Source organism: Apteryx mantelli, chromosome 2, assembly GCF_036417845.1.
Source record: "Apteryx mantelli isolate bAptMan1 chromosome 2, bAptMan1.hap1, whole genome shotgun sequence".
Classification (NCBI taxonomy): domain Eukaryota; kingdom Metazoa; phylum Chordata; class Aves; order Apterygiformes; family Apterygidae; genus Apteryx; species Apteryx mantelli.
In genome coordinates this window covers 138791019-138809303 of record NC_089979.1, presented here as the reverse complement: position 1 = coordinate 138809303, position 18285 = coordinate 138791019, and the positions used below count along the sequence as shown (strand labels likewise).

General features: G+C 39.4%; 2 protein-coding genes across 2 annotated transcripts in view; one reads left to right on the top strand and one right to left on the bottom strand.

Moving 5' to 3' along the window:
- Nucleotides 1–8783, top strand: part of TMEM106B (transmembrane protein 106B) — a 61709-nt gene extending 52926 nt beyond the window's left edge. The window contains exons 9-12 of the mRNA XM_067291638.1: nt 3719–3814; nt 5743–5847; nt 6599–6694; nt 8322–8783. Coding sequence (XP_067147739.1) covers nt 3719–3814; nt 5743–5847; nt 6599–6694; nt 8322–8431 — 407 coding nt within the window. The 3' untranslated portion in view covers nt 8432–8783. The remainder of the gene's footprint in view (nt 1–3718; nt 3815–5742; nt 5848–6598; nt 6695–8321) is intronic.
- A 4239-nt stretch (nt 8784–13022) lies between these two features.
- VWDE (von Willebrand factor D and EGF domains) overlaps nt 13023–18285 on the bottom strand; it is a 41040-nt gene continuing 35777 nt past the window's right edge. The window contains 5 exon segments of the mRNA XM_067291639.1: nt 13023–14903; nt 15594–15697; nt 16270–16365; nt 17683–17778; nt 18025–18120. Of these exon segments, the coding sequence (XP_067147740.1) occupies nt 14883–14903; nt 15594–15697; nt 16270–16365; nt 17683–17778; nt 18025–18120 (413 nt within the window). The 3' untranslated portion in view covers nt 13023–14882.

Genomic DNA, 18285 nt, shown 5'->3' with positions numbered 1-18285 from the left:
CGAGCCCCGGTGGCCCCCGGCAGCGCCTTGCTGCCGCGGAGGCCGGGCCGGGCCCGGGTCAGCGGCTCCCCCCGCGGCTGGCCGCCCCCGCGGCGCCTCCCCCCGGCGGCGGGGAGCGGCGGGCAGGCGGGGGGCGGCCGGCCGGGCGCCGCAGCGGGGGCGAGGAGCGGGAGGCGGGGTGGAGGCCCGCGGGGGGAGCCGGGGGCGGGCGTGAGCGCGGCAAGAAAGGCGGGCGGGCGGCCGGCGGCCTGCGCGGGGCTGCGCGGGCGAGGCGCCGGGCCATGGCGCGGCCCGGCGGCGGCGGGCGGCCGCGCCTGCTGCTGTGGCTGGCGCTGTGCGCGCTGTGGCGCGGCGGCGGCGGCGGCGCCCTGCCCGCCCGCGGCGGCGCCCGGCCCCTCGGCCTCGCCCCGCCGTCGGCCTGCATCCCCCGCTGCCAGCACGGCGGCCTCTGCGTCGGCAACGGCACCTGCCTCTGCTCCAAGGGCTACGAGGGCGAGCGCTGCCAGCACGGTAACGGCCCCCGGGCGTCGGGCGCGGGCGCAGCCGGGGTCCGGGTCGGGGCGGCACATGCTTTTAGAGGCTCCCCTGCTTTTCAGGCCTCGGGATCCTTCACGGATATTTCTGGACGGGATTAGGGGGAATGGTACTAATGAACAGATCAAAACTGTGCGGGGAGGGGAGGTTATTTGCTGCATCCCGCGTTTGTTCACAGTATTTCATGCTTGTGAAAAATAGGGGCATTTGCTTCCTAGATGTTACAGCGGCCCATATAACCATTTGTACGTCCCGCTCTCCTGGCAGGAGGCGTAAAAGCTCGGGTGAATTGGAAAGCCTGCTATTGATTTCCCAGGGGGGACTGCCTGTTTTTGAAAATGACATCCTGTACGTGAAAGTAAGATTTGTGGAGAAGAATTTTAATATAAATCCTGTTTAGCACACCAGATTTCTAAGTCATTTCTTCAAAATTTGACTATAGAGCACTGTGGCTAATAATTGCTAAAGATCACTCAGTATCTGGAGAAATTCTTTTGCCTTATATCCCGTACTGTATGATGAGGTAATATAATTCGTACAGTATTTGTTCTAATTCACAATATACTTCATCTAAAACAAGATTTCTTTGAACTTCAAAATGGGCTCTGAAAACTTAATTCAGTACCTTAATCGTTCGTGGAGTGTTTTTTTATTTAGAAGCTAAGGCTTGACCGCATGCGGTGGCCAATGATGTATGGTAATGTTTTGCATAGTGGGGGAGGATAATTACACAGCATCCCCTGTTCCAAACAACTGTTGAATTCTAGACTTTTGGGGGGTTGGAGGAGATGTGAAAGATCTTCAGAGATGCAGATCCGCTCATGAACTAGAGAGGTAACTAGGCTGTTCTTCACACACCTCTTCCCTTGGATCAGTACTGCTTGGTTTTGTTAAGGAAGCCGATGAAGGCTTTCTCTGATAATGTCATCAATGCAGAAAAAAATTTGGATAAATGAAACCCTTCATCTCTTGTTCTGTCCAGAAGAGTCATTAGATAAGTTAACCTTTTTTCCCCCTCTCTGACACAAAATTCGCCATACAGATGAAGGGTGGAACGTGTTTGTATAACTGTGTGTGAGGGTGTTTTTGTTTTGTGCGGTGGTTTTTACCTGAAGCATTGTAGTCTTGAAATAGTGAGAAAAAAGAGCTTGTGATGTCTCTAGCGTTTTCTGGCTGTTTAGAAGGCTGAGAGTGAAAGCGGAACATCTGTTCTGTAATTTAAAAAGAATGAAGTGAACTTCACTACAGTCACAGGCAGTTTGGAAAAAAAAATTGTTTTGATTTTAAGTAGATGATCTTCACACTTCTTTAAATTTGTGGTTGGAAGCTAAATGGATCTAATAATATGGTCAGTAGAGCTTTTGGACAGAAAGAACTTTGCTTCTATTGCCACCATTTCTGGGATTGCAAAACATGAATATAACTGAGGGAAAGAGTTGGAGGAGACTTTTTTCCTATGACTAATTCTGTCTAATTGAGTTACTCAGGAAAGAGTTTTTCCTGCTTTGTCTTGTTGCTCAAAATGGGGTCGCAATGACATGTGTGCGTCAAGTGTGTAGTAGTTCAGGTGAACTGTACTGTTCTGCCCATGAGCAATCCAAGGAGAGCTCTGGACACAGGTGTGTTGTAAAATACTTCAGGGTGTTTCAGCGTAAGCTTTATTAGAGCGAGATGAATGTTGGCATGTTTGTGCTGTGAAGTTGCAGATCAGATTCCTCCCATTCGCTGGAGACGCAGTCTTGCTTACTCTTAAGTCTGGGAGGTGTTGCAGATATTTTGACAAAGAGTAAAATGGGCATAAGAAAAGGAAGTGCAGTTTGTAGGCTTTGGATTTCAGGACAACATTTAATTCTTTCATTATCTCTCTTTCCCCCCCCCACCCCCTCATTGGAATCCCTGTATTTTAAAAGGTGTTTGCCTTATAAAAAGTCTTTCTTCAGTTGTCTCCTATAAATCTGCCTTTTGCATAGGAAGCTAACCAAATGGTAATAATTGGACTCAGCAGTTGAGAAAAGCGGATGCTATGTATTTCTTTTTTTTTTAAAAAGGGCTATAACATTGTTAGGATCCCAGCAGTGCATAATGCACACAGCTAACCTTTTGGGATCTCATGGCTATTCTCTAATTTTCTTTCCTGTTTCACTCCAGTGCTTCCCATTTGCTGTACTTTCTTCATGCAAGTGGTGTCAAATTTAACTGTTAGGTTTCCAAGCTAGAGCTGCTCTCTTTTTCCATACAGAGTATCAGTATTCCGGTAGCACCGCCATATTGATAATTTTTAGCATAAATAAGTAAAAACTTATAAAACTGTGAAATCACACAGAAACAGAACTTCTCTTAAACTGAGAGCTCCTGTGAATAAATTAGTTTTCTCAGAAACCAGGACTGATTCAGGAATGATTTTTGAGTAGCAAGGAGGGCTATATGTTAGATAACTTATTTGCAATCTAATCAGCTTTACCCAGAATTTTGCAAAATGGAGCCTTTTATTTGTGCCTTATGCAGCATGTCTAAGCTGTCAGCAATGAAAGAGCTGTATAATCCATGAAGAATATAGATCCTTTTGTCCTCACAGATAAGTATGGTTATAATAAAAGTTACATTTATCTTAGATTATTTCTAAACAAACATTGTACATTTTAGAAAGGCCCTCTGAGAGGCCAGTTGAGCAAATATAGAGAACGGAGAAGAAAGAAACACTGATGTATTTTTAGGGAGATTTAGAGAAGAGATGAGGAAATGAGGATGTAGTTTTATGTCTGGAGAGGGATGTAGGAATCCAATAAAGAGTTAAGTTTGATAATATATCTTAAGAATCAGAAGTTGCCACTGAAGTCATAGAATTTTTTTTGTCTTTTCTTCTTATAACTGCTTTTCTCACCTGCATTTTGCCATTTCTTGTCTTAAATTATCAAAAGCTCCTTTGGCAGTCCAGCTGTGTTCCTTTTTAATCTACCCTAGTTTGAACGTTTAAAATCTTAAAATGGTGGAGTGCTGTCTATGTAGGGAAACTCTTCCACCTGTTTTACAATGTGGGATGGCAGGACAATCATCTTGTGGCAAGTATGTTGACAAACAGTATTCAAAGAGACTAAAATAATACGCATATCATATGTAGTTAAAAAATAGTTTTGGTGAGCTTCACCAATAGTTACCCTAGCTTGCTTTGTTATCTGTTTTACAGCAACTTGTTATCCAAAATGCAAAAATGATGGGGAGTGTCTCAGACCTGGAAAATGCAGATGTCCACCTGGCTATGGGGGTAGATACTGTCATAAAGGTGAGTGAAACCCAAACAAGTGATAGGTTAGAAAAAACAGCAAGTTTGAAAACAGACAAAATAAATATTTGGGACTCTTCAAGTTTATGATCTAATGCCCCTTGGAATAATGACTGTAATTCCTTTGACCTCTGATCTTACTGTCAGAAGGTTCATGGCCTGGAGGATCTACATGCTTGCAGGAGGATGGGATGGAATATAGGAACTGAAGTTTGCTGTGAACATTTGAGAGAATATAATCCCCTGGAAAAGGCAACTATGTGTTATGTAAATTTTCTGTAGTTTAAATGCTGTTTAGCTGTAGTAGCTGTAAGAATGGTAATATTAAGGCAAACTACGTTGCAAATTGAAATGTATGCTGATAGTTAATGAGAGAGGATGAAGATGGGAAGTAAAAAAAAGACCAATTTTTTATGTTTATGTGAAGCCTATTGTAGATATATATGGATTGGAAAAAATAATCCAAGAAAACCTTTAACATTGTTATTAACTGAACAGACTACTGATGATAACTCTTGAGTTCTAGGATAAAAGAGGAATTAAAAAAAATAATTTAATTAAATTAATTAATAAAATTAATTAAAATTAAAATAGTTTGAGGGGAAAATCTGATGTAGATTGTTGGGCCCTCTATATAAGGGGGAACTTGACCTTCTAAGAAGAGTCCAAATCAGAAACAAGGTGAGAGGTACCATTTGAATAGGAAGAGCAAAATGAAGATTCAGTCTATGGTAATGCTGTAGTGCAGACTCGGATTGGCATCTGAGCACATGTGCTAGGTGTATTTGTTATAATGCTATCCATGTAAGGTTGTGTCTACCCTTCAGGTGGGGTACTGTGGCATATGGAGCCTGGAGGTGCGAACTTGATGTGTAGTGCAGTGTGCTTTTAAATACATCAACTTATACTGTCATATAAAGAAGTACATAAACTACTCTGAAGAAGTTGTGCATCAGTGTTCATGCTGGTTGTCAAGAGAAGTAAAATAGCCCAGATTTAGCAACACACTTTTTCTGGCTATCCTAGAGTCTACTCAGGTGTCCATGTGCATTCAGCTTGTGCCATAAATCTGTTATCTGAAGTCATGCTGGAAACTTGTGTTACAGTAGAGATTTGGACTTTGATCTCCCAAGTATCAAGCCGACATCTCAATTGTCTGTCATTATAATAAAGGATAGTTGTTTCTCTTCCAGAAAGTGGATCTGTCATGTACATTAACATTCATGCTTGTGAAAGGATGCATTTGATTGTATAGAACAGTGGTTATGCCATATTTCAAAGACGGTGCACACCACGTTCAGTGCCAGTCACATGTCTAGCATAAATAATGCTTCATTAATGAGGCCTTCAGGGCTTTAAGGCATAGAACAATTCTGGAGTGAGGAGGCTGACTTAGACAGTTTGCCTTTGAAAAGCACCACTTGGCTGGGTTCTAATAGTAGGTTCATTTGCCAAAATAATATCCCCTTCTCTTCCTCATGTTATGCATGGTTACTGTGAGGTAAGGAAAGATGTGAATCCTCAGCCATGTGTTAAATACTTACCAGCTGTGATTTGGCAAGATTGGTAAAAATATGCATTTTAGCAGTTACAGTAGCATGGCTTATGAGCAATTGGTTCACATTTTCTTTTTTTTCTTTTTTTTTGTGCTGTAGCAATAACCATGTTTGGTACTTGTGAGCTAAATGCTCACCAAGCTCTTAAGCACACATTTAATTTTAAGTGCATTTTGAGCCAGTATTTTAGAGACATGGTTCTGTCATCTTCACTCTCTCCTTATGGAACTATGCCTTACTCTGAATAATTGAAATTGTATTCTTTGCGGATGCAATAAAATAAGTAGTTGATGGTAGACAAGCTATTTAAAGATAATTATTTACACTTTTGTGCTGTTCCTGAAGTGTACTACGTATGCTGTTCTTTTACAGTAAGCTGTGAAGGAGGCTGTCAAAATGGTGGGGAATGCATCTCTGTCAATGGAGTTGTGAAGTGCCTTTGTGCTTCTGGCTGGACAGGATCAAGATGCCAAGAAGGTGGGTGTCTAAATTCACACACTTTGTACCACAGGTAACTTAAATGCTGACCATGCCTATGGCCTGTAAACAAGTCCAGATGGTAGCCTCATGAGAGATCAGTGGAAACAGAAATAATTTGCCAGATAAATTACTGGAATTGTCTCAGTTTTTTTCACTGCGTTCTGAAGAACAAAATTCTTACTCGTGCAATGTGTGTAAAAAAGCAAAATACAAATCACTAAACCAAGCTAAGCCCTGCCTGTCTTCCAGGAGAAAAGTTTGAAGAAACTCTTCTCCCAGTTAAAATGTCTGTATTACTTTGGTGTAAGGATGATAAAATAGAAATACACAGTGCATTGTATATTTAAATAATGAAAATGCTTTACGTTGATTAAGAAGTATAACTGCAATAACAGGTATTTTAAAAGAATTAACGAGCTAATAACTATAGAAATGTCATTATATTACTGTAGGAATAGAGGACCTGTGCTACTGGTAAATATGCAGATTAAAAAGTATCATATCTGTGCACATATCTGTTAAGATTTAAACCAAATTTCTTAGCATATTTTTTAAATTTATATTTCACGGTCCTGGAAATGCTTTTAGTGTTATACCAGTTGAGTATCTGGCCTGGGGGGGAGGGGCGGGGGGCAGGGATTGAGTGTTCTTCCATTTTGGTTTGTATCATCCTGAATATTTTGTTCTGTCAGGATTCTTTTATGTCAGATTTATAAATCCTCCTGGTTTATCCATGCTTTCCTTCTAGCAATTTGTCCTCAGGGTTGTCGGAATAATGGAGCTTGTGTGGCTCCTGGGATTTGTAGCTGTCCAGCTGGATGGATCGGTGGAGCATGTCATTTAGGTAAATGACTTCTGACATTTTTTCTTGTATCACTTTCTGTACTTGTTTGAATTACCAGCATAGTTTTCAAATCTTCAGGCCCTAACAAAGCTGCTAGGGTGGTATCTTAGAAAGTACATGAGAGCTGCTTCTGCATACTGAGGGCCCTAAATATGTGTGTAAGGAGAACATAGCTTGTCAATTTGGTCAGAAAGATAGAACTTCTCCACTTCAAATCACTGTTGCAGATCCGAGTTTTGGTTATCACCAAATTCATTATAAGGTATCTTTTGTGAGTCTGAAATATCTTCTATAAACCAAGACCCCAGTGTAAAGAACTAAAAATGGCTGTTAAAAAAAAAACTTGCGCTACTGATGCTGGTTAGAAGCTTCATTAAATGTTATGGACATGGAAGACAAGCTCCCTTCTCATGTTGAAGGTAGTGTGGGAGAATCAATTCCTGGTGCTCTTAAAAGACTAGAAGAAAGCTGTCTGTAACCAGAATTAGTACATTAGACATTCCTGCCAAACAGCCATTTGCATTTCCCAAGCAATGATTCACAAAGGCGGATGAAGTTTATAAAAACTTTAATCCACCCAGAGCTGCTGCTTTCTCAGATTGCAGCCCTGTGTGTCCTGTAACAACACTGACCTGATGCTAAAGGCATTCCTGAGACTAGCAGAAGGAAGGCTTTTTGTTTCCTCCTTGGAGACCAAGAGAACTCTGATTTAAACATTGCCTTTGAACAGGGTACAAGGTATCTGGATTAAGTCCTCTGCATTTGAAATATCATTGGCATGGTCTTGGGAATCCAAATCAACTGCATTAGTTTTTCTGCATATTATTGTCAAGCAACCATCAACAAATAAATGCTTTAATGTTCCCGTTTGCATCAGGAAAATGCTTATCCTTTGTACTCTTCCATGTACTGAGATAGAGGGTGATATTCAAAGATGAGCGTGGGAGCTGTAGAGATATTTGGTACACCAAATGTTTGGACTGCAGAGTTCCCTTCCCTGCACCATCAATAGCGTTAGTGTTCAGGTCCCTACTGTTAAAATAATCATTGTGTCTGAACTAACTAGATCTTTATTCAGTTTGACCTCTCTCCACGCAGATCTCATAAGCAAATTGCAGCCCCTCGCTTGTTACGTTAACTGGTGTGTAGCTAGTGGAGAGCTAAGGCTCTGCCTGCTCCGTGCCCCTCTGCCACTCTTCTTTGGCAGTGGGGGACAGAAAGGCAATGCATAAGCAGCAGCTAGTGAGTGCGTAGTAACTGTTTCCCCCTGGATGCCTAAATCCAAGAACTGCCTTGAAAAAGTTTCTACAGGGATTTTTATTTTCCCTCACTACCATGGTGGCATCCATCTCAAAAATAGTCTGTCCCTTAAAGAACAACAGAAATGATAGTATTTTAAAAGGAGAATGGAGCATAAATAAGACTAGACATACTGTCACTGTATTCCAGTGAAGGCCATGAGACCATAAATTGAGAGGTATTGCTTTTCAGTTCTTCCATTATCCTTTTATTTATACTGTCCCGGTGCTGTCACTGGGGAACAATTCTGCTTGTACAGTGAGACAAAGAAGAAAAATGATCCTGTGTTGTGTGGAAGACACAGTATGTATCTGGTGTCTCATTTCAGCTGTGTGTAAACTACCTTGTCAACATGGAGGAAAATGCATAGCTCCAAATGTGTGCAGATGTCGGTTGCCGTATTCTGGTCTACAGTGTACAAAGAAGAGGAAGGAATGAAATGGCCTCAGCAAAGATAAGCTGCATTTTCTTCATGTAACTCTTGGTATAGAGATGACGTCCAGTGCGAGATTGGAGGCGGGATAGGGGTTGGGGGACTTAACATGCTAACTGATTTCAGATATATTTTTGTTTCACGTAGATTAAATAAATGCTCTTTTGTATGAAAGAAAATTATTCCATATTGTAACAAAGTTGTTGTGAGTATCCAAGTACCCCTGTGTATATAGTGTATTGCACAGGTTTTCTTTTGTTTTCATTTTTCTTCATAAGCAGAAGTATTTTATGTCATGGTTGATACAGCTGACCTTGAAGTAAAATTTGCTCTTTGAATAAAATACTTCAGAATGGATCTGTATTCTTTTGTCTGATTTCCCCCCCCCCCCCCCCCCCCCGGTCAGAATTATCTTCATATATTAACGATGCGTTTTTTAAAAACACATGAAAAAAACGCCCTTAATTCAAATCATCAGAAGTGGGTGTTAGTTCAAGTATTACTTACCTTCAGTAAGATTACGCAGTTGCAAGAATAAACTTGCAGAGTTTGCATCTTTCTGGAACATTAGCAAACTGCAAAGCATCTTATTAAAAGATCCGGGTTATCGCTTTGTGTACGCTTCTTCCCCCACCCCTTTTAATCAGATTTGGATCTTGATCAGTTATGCCTTATAACATACTTGTTCAGACAGTTCCACTCTTACCTTCTAAAAGCTTAATCCATAGTGATATCTAAATGAGTCCTTATCTTGACTACTTTTACTATCGTAGTATCTGATCATCTCTCAACTTCCAATTTATTTCTTTTTCTTATCCCTATAAGATAGGGAAATGTATTTAGCCCCCTTCCAGAGATGCAGACATTGATGATCCATTCCTTTTCAAGGAATGTCTTTGCAGTAGCAATATAATGGGAGGCTGCAGACTGGCAGTAAAGAAAAGCCTGTGTCTATCATGAATCACCTCTGTGGAGGATGCTCAGGCTTGCCTTCTGAACATGTTACAGTTAGACCTCATTTGGGTTTTGCAGCCTTCTGAGTGGGCTGCAGATCTGACCAAGGCTCCTGTGTTCATTGAAGGCTACAACTTGAGGAAGATTTTGCCAAAACATCCAATTTGAACCAGTCAACTTTCTAAATGTTGCCCAGATCGATTTTTTGAGAGATTTTCATTGTCTTGTAGGTGAAACTGTAATGTTCAGTAGGAGAATTTTGGTATGTGTTATTCTGATCTTTTGTATCTATGAATAAACTACGTTACCAGAACATGTAGCTTTCACATGCAGAGCTTGGCTGATGTGGAGATGTTTCTCCAGAGATTAAGTGCTACCAAGCATTGAGCAGAAACAAATGAAATGGAGTATTCTCTACCAAATTTCTCTAAAGGCGAGAATATTCTGTTTCTGTAAGTACAGTGTTAGGTGATAGAGCTATCTGAAATCAAGAACCTAGGTATAAAAAGCTAGATTTTAGCTAAATGGAAGCTTGTTGAAATAGGAAGTGGAGGCTCGGGAGTAGATCTGCAAAAATGATTTAATTTCAGCATGGCAGAAATTAACCGATCCTAATTCTCCTGTAGAAATCACTGGTTTTGGTTCAGTTTTTAAGCTCCCTATTCAATATTTGGGAACAGGAAAACATTTGCAGAGCTGGTCCTCAACAGTTCCTTTGCTAAATGAGGAGAAGCCAAGCATGCTAAGGGCAAAAGAAAGCTGTACTATATTGTACTAGATTATACCGTATTTTCTATAAGATTCCTATTCTCCATTGTGAAGCAATTGCTGTGTAACTGAGAAACCTTCTTCTGCCCTTGCTTGGAAGGCTGCTGCATTTAGTTAGGATGAAACCTGTCATGGATGTGTCTTCTGTAGGCTTTGTTGCCAGGGATAGGGGAGAGAGTAAGAGGAGTGTATTTTTTTGTGCTGCTTTTGCTATGATACATTAGACGTTTCAGACGTTCTGGTGAAAAATGTGGTTTTGATGCAAGAAACAAGATCGTTTCATCAATAGTTCTGGAGTAGGCTTTATGGTGATGAAATTCTGTGTCTGTATCACAGCTCACTACAGAGATCAGGACATAATTTAGAAATTCAGGAGTTACATTAACTACCTTAGGTGAAATACTGGTTGCAGGGAAGTGAATGACAAAGTTTCTTAATTGCATCGGACCCAAGATTTCAGAATAAATGAACAAAAGTAAGTAAATATGAAGAGGCGTAATATCTCAGCGTTGTTCCTGAGACGACTGAGTTTTCAAAGCCAAAAGTGACAATAGCAGTGATTAGAAGCCTGAAAGAGATAATAGCATTGTTAGAAGTATGAGAGCAGGAACAGTGAGCGAGAGAGACCTGTAATTGGTATTTCTGATCAGGCCACAGAAAATGCTGATTTAAATAGTTCAGTGTTTAGAAACAGCAAGTGAAAAATTAAAGTGAAGTAAGCAGCAATTTGATGGAACACAGAATGTGATGACAGATTTTAGAAATACTGCTTGAATATAGCACCATCTACTGGCTGAAGCTTTTTTTTTTGTAAGAAAAATAATTATTTAAAATCTCTACAATATTTTGAGTGGATTTAAAAATGAATTTTCTAGTAGTTCAAGGTAGAACAGAATCAGAGTGTATTATAAATGACAGTCCCTGTCCCCAAATGATTGTTTTTCCAGTTCCACAAATATCTATTAAAAGAGTTGTCAGTATTCATTTTCTTTTGTTTCTCAGAATAAGTTTCTTTTTATTGTTCCTGCTCCCTAGAAGACTGAACATGCTTAGTAGTTTCAGCATGTGATGTTTGGAACTAGATGTATCTTCCTGTGAAAAGACAGTTACACATACAGCTCAAACTTTTTTGAGATATGGCAAGAAAAATGATACAGAACAGAGTACATCCCTATTTATTAGAACTAATGGTAACAACTTATACAAATGCTCTGATATTCACTAAAAATGACAGAAAAATTGCAGAGGAAGTGTGCTGGTGGTGTTTTTGATATTCTGTCTTTTTGGAGTGTGGGGTGAGAAGTGTTTCTTCTTTTTAATCTTCTTACATGTGCATTTTACCATTTGTTTTCTCTTCCACTGTCAGTGGCTGCAGCAAGAATGGAGTTAATTGTTTTATCTGCAAGATAACCTTTATTGACAAACCCTTTAATAATTTTTTCTAAACTGAGCTGTGGTTGGTAATTGAGTAAAATAAACCAACAACAATGCCATGTGATACCTTGGTACATAAGAAATAGAACAAACATGTTTGGTCATTAATGATGCTTTCTAACCTATATGTTTGGCTTTGTACCTATGTACCCTAATGTTAATGTTTTTATTGAGAATTTAAACTTTGGATTTTCCCATTCGGGCCAAGTAATGGAATAGATAAATCTAATTTTCAAGTAGCTTAAGTTTTTATACTGATTTACTTTAGGGTTTGCACTGGTCCTTCTTCAACGGTTCGCTTTTGCCAAATGGAAATACTAACTCACTTTCTGTTCTAATCTATGAGAATATATTATTAACTTTTGTAAAATGAAAGAGCCTTTCACATGTGGTCCACTCATTTAAAAATATTGCCTAATGTGGGTACAGATGTAGTAAATTAAGTCCTTGCTAAGGTTTGTAGTATTTTCTGTGATACAAGTCACTCCCTTCATCAGCAAACATTCATTATACTGTATTTTAAAAATCTTTTCAAGATTACAGGCAAAATCCAGTCTGTACTTACATGGTGAATTACTGCTGGCCTGCAGAGCAATTTTAGTGCAACCAGATAAAGAGTGTGCGATGTACTGTATCTTCCAGATCACAATTTTAAATTTAAGGAAATCATGTAAGAAAATTTGGTGAAGAATACCAGTATTTGTGCATGCCTTATTAATTTATTTTAGCTCCTGCTTGCTTTCCTCTTTTTCTCTAGCTACCAGTTTATAGCATTTGACCTCAGATCCATTGTTACTGATGGAGAGACCTTGACTTACACCAACCAGCAAGGATTTACTTCTACAAACACTTTCCTGTTGCTACAACCTGTCTATTGAGCTAAGAATCACTGTAAGATCTTTAGTTTGGCACAAATTATCCTTCACTCCAGCAGACTGGAACTGCAGCAACTCCTGCAATATGCTCCCCTCGCCTCTGCCCCCCAAAAACCCCAAACTTTTTGGCCTAATTTCAGATTGCATTGTGCAATTTTAGAACAACTTTGTTAACCTGCGCACACAAAATCTCCATGTGCCTCTCCTGTCTGACTAAACACTTCTTACAACTGAGCAATTTTACTTGTTGTAGTGTTGTAGGAATGTGCTTTGTAATTACAATAAACAGATTCTATTTCATGTGTGTGACGGACAACCTAGTAACAAAATAGTTTCAAGTAATCACATAATTACCAGGCAGTTTTGAAGTGTTTGTCTTTATGCATGTACTAGTAATTTTTCTGCTTCATGTTGTGCTCACTGGAACACAGCTTCTCACTGAGCACTTAAGTTTTAACTAGTCTAGCAAAACTCTGGATGTGTTTTTGCACAGCTTGCATTTGGAAAAATAGAAAAAAAATTGTTGCCTTTAGAAACACTGGGAATAAATAAGAAATACTAAAAGTTATGATTAAAAAAAAATCTTTTATTCAGCCTGAAGTCCTCGGAAGGCATACAGATTCACTCAGTTTGTGAGTGGAGGGCTGCACAAACTCATTAGTCAAAATACTATTAACGATGTTCCTAGCAGCTATCACATCTCTACTTAGTATAACATCCCTGTAACTAAATGCCACTTGGACTAGGATTAGTAGAAGATGAGCTTGTGTAATATTGATGGGTCTACGTTTTGGAAACATCTTCTGGACCCTGTGATTGTGTATTCAAGGCATCATCATGAGGCATCAGTTCCAACAGCTACCCCTGGTCATCAGAGGAGCAGTCAGCTTTTGTTCATAGAGATCTCCGTGAGTTCAGTGGAGTAGATTTTAAATACTAGAAGAACAGTACCCAGCAGGTCTGGGATGCTGCTGGATTAAAAAAACCCCAACAACCTACTGAAACACTGGCTCACCTGAAACTTAAAATGCAAGTGGGAAATTGAAAATATTTTTGAAACACACCTCTCAGACACTTAAACTCAAGCAGGTATTATTCTAGAATGATGCTGAGCTCTGAAAACGCCAACCTCGCAAAATGATTTATGAGGACTATCAAGGTGAAGAGAAATCTAGGCTCAGAGCCTAGATTTGGCAGCAGGCGTCCCACAGTGGCAGTAAATGGCAAAATTAGCTTGATGTGTGTGCGTGTATGTAAATTGGGTATTGCTCAGGAATAAAACACAAACCTGTGAACTCAAATGGCTTAGCTAAAGGGAAGTGTGTATCTATTAATGGAGGCTCAGTTGGTTGCTGCAGGAACTGAAATGGCTTTCGCACCTCCAGGGTAAGGGAAGAAGACAGTCCTCAGCAGGAACTTCAGAAACAATCTGGCTGCTGGTAGCTGCTAACAATTGGTTGGAGCAATAAGTAATGGAAGGAAGAACTTGTGTATGATGTTTTCACAGTGACTTGTCTAATTTGATCTAACACAGCATGATACACAGCAAAATTCCTCCTATTAATTCTTATTTCAGGATTCAGCATGGGACCTCTCTGGCTAACCACTGTCAAATTTCTCTGAGAGACTCGGGAACTAAGTTTCCTCAACCTTTCCAAATGCCATTTCAAAGTAGTGGGATAAAAAAGATGTTCTTACAGACACAGAAAACATTCAGTAGCTGGTTGCTCAGCTTTGTGAGTGTAAGCAATGGCAAAGTTGAAAAGTGTCAGAATCTGGCTACTGGCTACAAAGGCTTGCCATGGATAAACTAGAATTAGTCTGTATCTGGTTGTGACTGTTAATGAGATATGTGGCCTTGCCTGTGTTGTTTGTACCCAAGTGTTGTTTTAAATTCTCCTCTTCCTCCTCACTGCTAGCTAGTTGTTACAACACAGACTGATGCAAATCCAAGACAAAGAGAAGCAAGAATAGTTCTGCTTTTCCTTCTGTATGCAGCCAAAGAATGTCTATGGAGGCAATGCTTAAAAACAGAAGGTGCCATTCACAAGTGATGACATGCTGCCTCCTTCTTTCCTAGAGCTACTCAGCAGCTATCGCAGTCTTGTTCCCACAAAGGAAAGAGCATAATGCAGTTGACTACATCAACGTTTGTCAAATCTGTGAGCCCAGTGAAGAATCAGCAGCTGTGGCTTTTGTGCATGAGGTAGCAAAAAATTAGAGAACATACATAATGACTAGGAGATGTTGTATGGAAGCTCTTAAAAAATTCAGGTCTGTAATATGACTATTTTTTAAAAGAATGCTTCTGGATATCCCTTTTCTTTAAATAAACTCTCTAACTGCCTTCAACTGCCTCTTGCCCTTTTCAAGTGTCTTGTAAGTCCATGCAGCATTGTAATTTAATTGATATACTTGCTTTTCTTCAACCATGATGTCTTTGTACCTTGGAAGGAAAAATAAATGTAAAGAGAGACTTTAATGACTCTGCCCATTTTTACCATAAAGTTTAAGAAGCAATTTTAATGAATTTCAATGAAATCTATGATGCAGGCAAGAGTAGAATACCACCCACTTCAGACTACACAAAAGAAAGTTAGTTGTAACTAAATGTTTAACTAAACAAATTATTTCTCTGACAAATCAGAGAAATGGTCATCATTCACTATTATGCAAAAAAAGTAAGATTATTCCCAGTGTTACTCCTGGAAATAAGAAATGTGGTACAAAACAGAGATGAAGTGAGTGACAGTATAACTGAGCAGTTTGACCTGATGCAAGCTGAGAAAGTTAGCAGTGGGATGCTCTGCCCCAAAATCAGGCCAGACTCTGGAAAAGAGAATAATGGTTGTTATGAAGAGGTTAGTTATCAGTTGCTACTGATGGAAGAAGAAGAGATGATCTGTTTAATTTGCAACAAAAGAAATAATTGAATTCAGGTATTAGAAACAATTTTGTTAAGTAGCAGAGCTGATGAACTACTGGACTAGCTTCTAGGAATTTTATGAACTGGAGACTGGACAAAATTGGACAAAAATATGTTTGGTATATTTGGTACTGCTTCTTGGAACAAGGGTGGACTAGATAATGACTCACAAAGTGCCTACCTATGAGTGTGCCTTGACACTACAATTACCTGAATTTTCTTCCCGCAGAGGACTCCAGTATAACCAGGACGACAAGAGCATACATTAGGCAATGCACACTTGCCTCCAAATAGACATTTCTGATTGCATACAGCTAAAAGACAGAGAGATATGTGGCTTTATTCATAAAAACAACTCCATAAAGAAAAGTGGCTGACTGTGGTACAATCTCTGTATACATACTCTGGGAACTGAAAATTTGGTAGATATTTTCACAGGGCAATACCCTCAGTGTAAGGGGATATTCACAGTGATGTGGAGCCAACGAGGCTCTTATGCTTACCCACCACTGCCTCCCTTCAACCCCCAAGATGCAGATTTACTAGGGGGACATGCTGAGGGCATAAATAAGAAGGAGCAGGGGACACAAGTAAAGTGTTTTTCAAAGAATCCTCTTAGTCAATGCTATTGCAACGGCCTTTCAGGGCTGTTGCAGCAGTATACGCTGTTGTTAGAGCAAGCCACTATGTACTGCCAAGGTCCCAGACTACCTCTATATTCTAGAGGGCTTCAGAAAGGGCACACAGGAATCTCAACTCTTTATCCTATCTCCTTTGACACAGATTTGGGTTAAAAGATCTAGAACTCCCAGATACCATGTATTTTTGAAGCATCCTTAATTGTGTTGCAGCAAAAAGTTTATTATAAAGGTCATGTCAGTCTTACGTGTTTGACACTGGATTCCTTCCCACTGCGGAGGGCAATGACATGTACTTGGTCCAATACATTCCCCACCATTCCTACATTCCTGAAGACAGATTGCTGCACAAATATCATCACAAAGTTTGGTTATATCTCAAGTGATTACTTTTACTTATTATTTACATTACAGGATGGCCTCTAGATGTTGAGGGCTTTCCATACAAAAGAATCACATGTTCTTCATTGAAAACCTGTCTAAGATCAACAGGATATTAAAGACAGGAAAGTATAAGACAGTATTTGTCCTAAAGCCAAATTATGCATTGAGGTATTTTGATGCATCACAGGTAAAAGCTTAAAAGATTGGATTAATTCAGCATCACTAACTAGTTGCTTTTTTTTTTTTTATTTACCTTTCTAAAATCCAAAGCTTAGTAACTGATCTTCTTTTGTCTGTCACGTAATTTAATATACATATGAATCAAGTCACGAATTGATCCAAGGTTATTTACTATAACCCATTTTAATGTACATTCTTGCCTGCTTTCTAAACCATAATCTAAAGCACTATTATTCCTTATTAGTTAATTGACTATTTGATGATGAAATTGCTCTTCCACAAGGTCCAAGAATATCTAAGCCCTGTCAATATGGGTGATGTTTTTTCAATAAAACTTCCAATAATTACAGAAAGTAATACAGGGAAAAATGTCTTTTTTTGTCCATGCCATTAGAGAGCTCACTAGCCATATTGATATCTGAGCCTTGGGTGGGATATTATGAGAGACACTAACATTTTATCTTTTGTACTTCTGCTATCCATCCTCATGATGATTTTCACCCATGGCAGATTGTGCTTTGTCCACACTGCCATGTTTTATTTATGCACTAGCACTAACTTCCTTGGCATACAATGTGATCCACAGCTGTGCTACCACCACAATCCTGCTTCTAGCTTTCCTGAAGAACTTACGCCCTTTGCATCTTCTATTCCAAACATTTTCCACCATGTTTCCACAGTCTCCTGGTGTTTCACCATAATTCTCTTTTTCTGATATCTGGTTATAATGTCCTATAGCACAAATTGAAATGCTTCCATTTTGTTACTCAGTTGTTTGCAGTTGTATGGGAACAGAAATACAGGTGCCTCTTATTTAGACAAGAATTAAGAAAAAAACAAAAATTTCATATGCTATGTAAGAGTTTAAAAGATATTTCAGTCTCATAATTTAGCCTGAGAGTTGCATGGTATTAATTCCTGATCCTTATTTTTTTTTCTGCCAAGTTATAGAGGGGAAAAGATCATTATTTTTGAGTGTGTGTGTATATTTGGTACTAGCTTGGGTACTAGCTTCATATCATTTGTGTAGACCAAGTTGTCCTTTAGCCATATATCATTTTAAGATATGATTCTCCTTTTAACTATAACATACTTACGTGTGTTACACCTTTTTCCTTTCCATCCTGAGGGACAAGAGCAAACATTTGGCCCTACACACTTTCCTCCATTCATGCACCTTGGTTCACAGACACCTTAAATCAAAAGCATTTGCTGTTTTATAAATTTAATTATTTACATAAAATTTAGTGGTTAACTTTTAGATCCTGGAAAGAAATTTTCTAGACTTCTAATGCTGGATAAAGCCATGGACAAAACTTGAATAAAAACAGGATAATTACATGGAAAGACCTTTTATATACCTTTACAGTCTGGTGCTAGCTTGTTACAGCTTTGAGACTGGATTAATCTCTTCAGCAATTTCAGAAATGTTAGCTTACCTTTTTCACATCTTCTGCCTGTGTACCTATCAGGACAAGCACAAACATTGTTTCTCATGCAATGACCACCATTCTTACAAGGTGGGCTGCAGACAGCTAAAAAATAACAAACATCATGAGAACAACACTGTAGCTTGCATTTTGCGTCCCCTTTGGCATACACCTCTAGGAAACAAGACTGCAGAATTCTGTTAGCATATATAGACATTCAGCACGGTAACACCTGTCTAGTAAAAACTGTATTAATGTGGACTGGTGCCT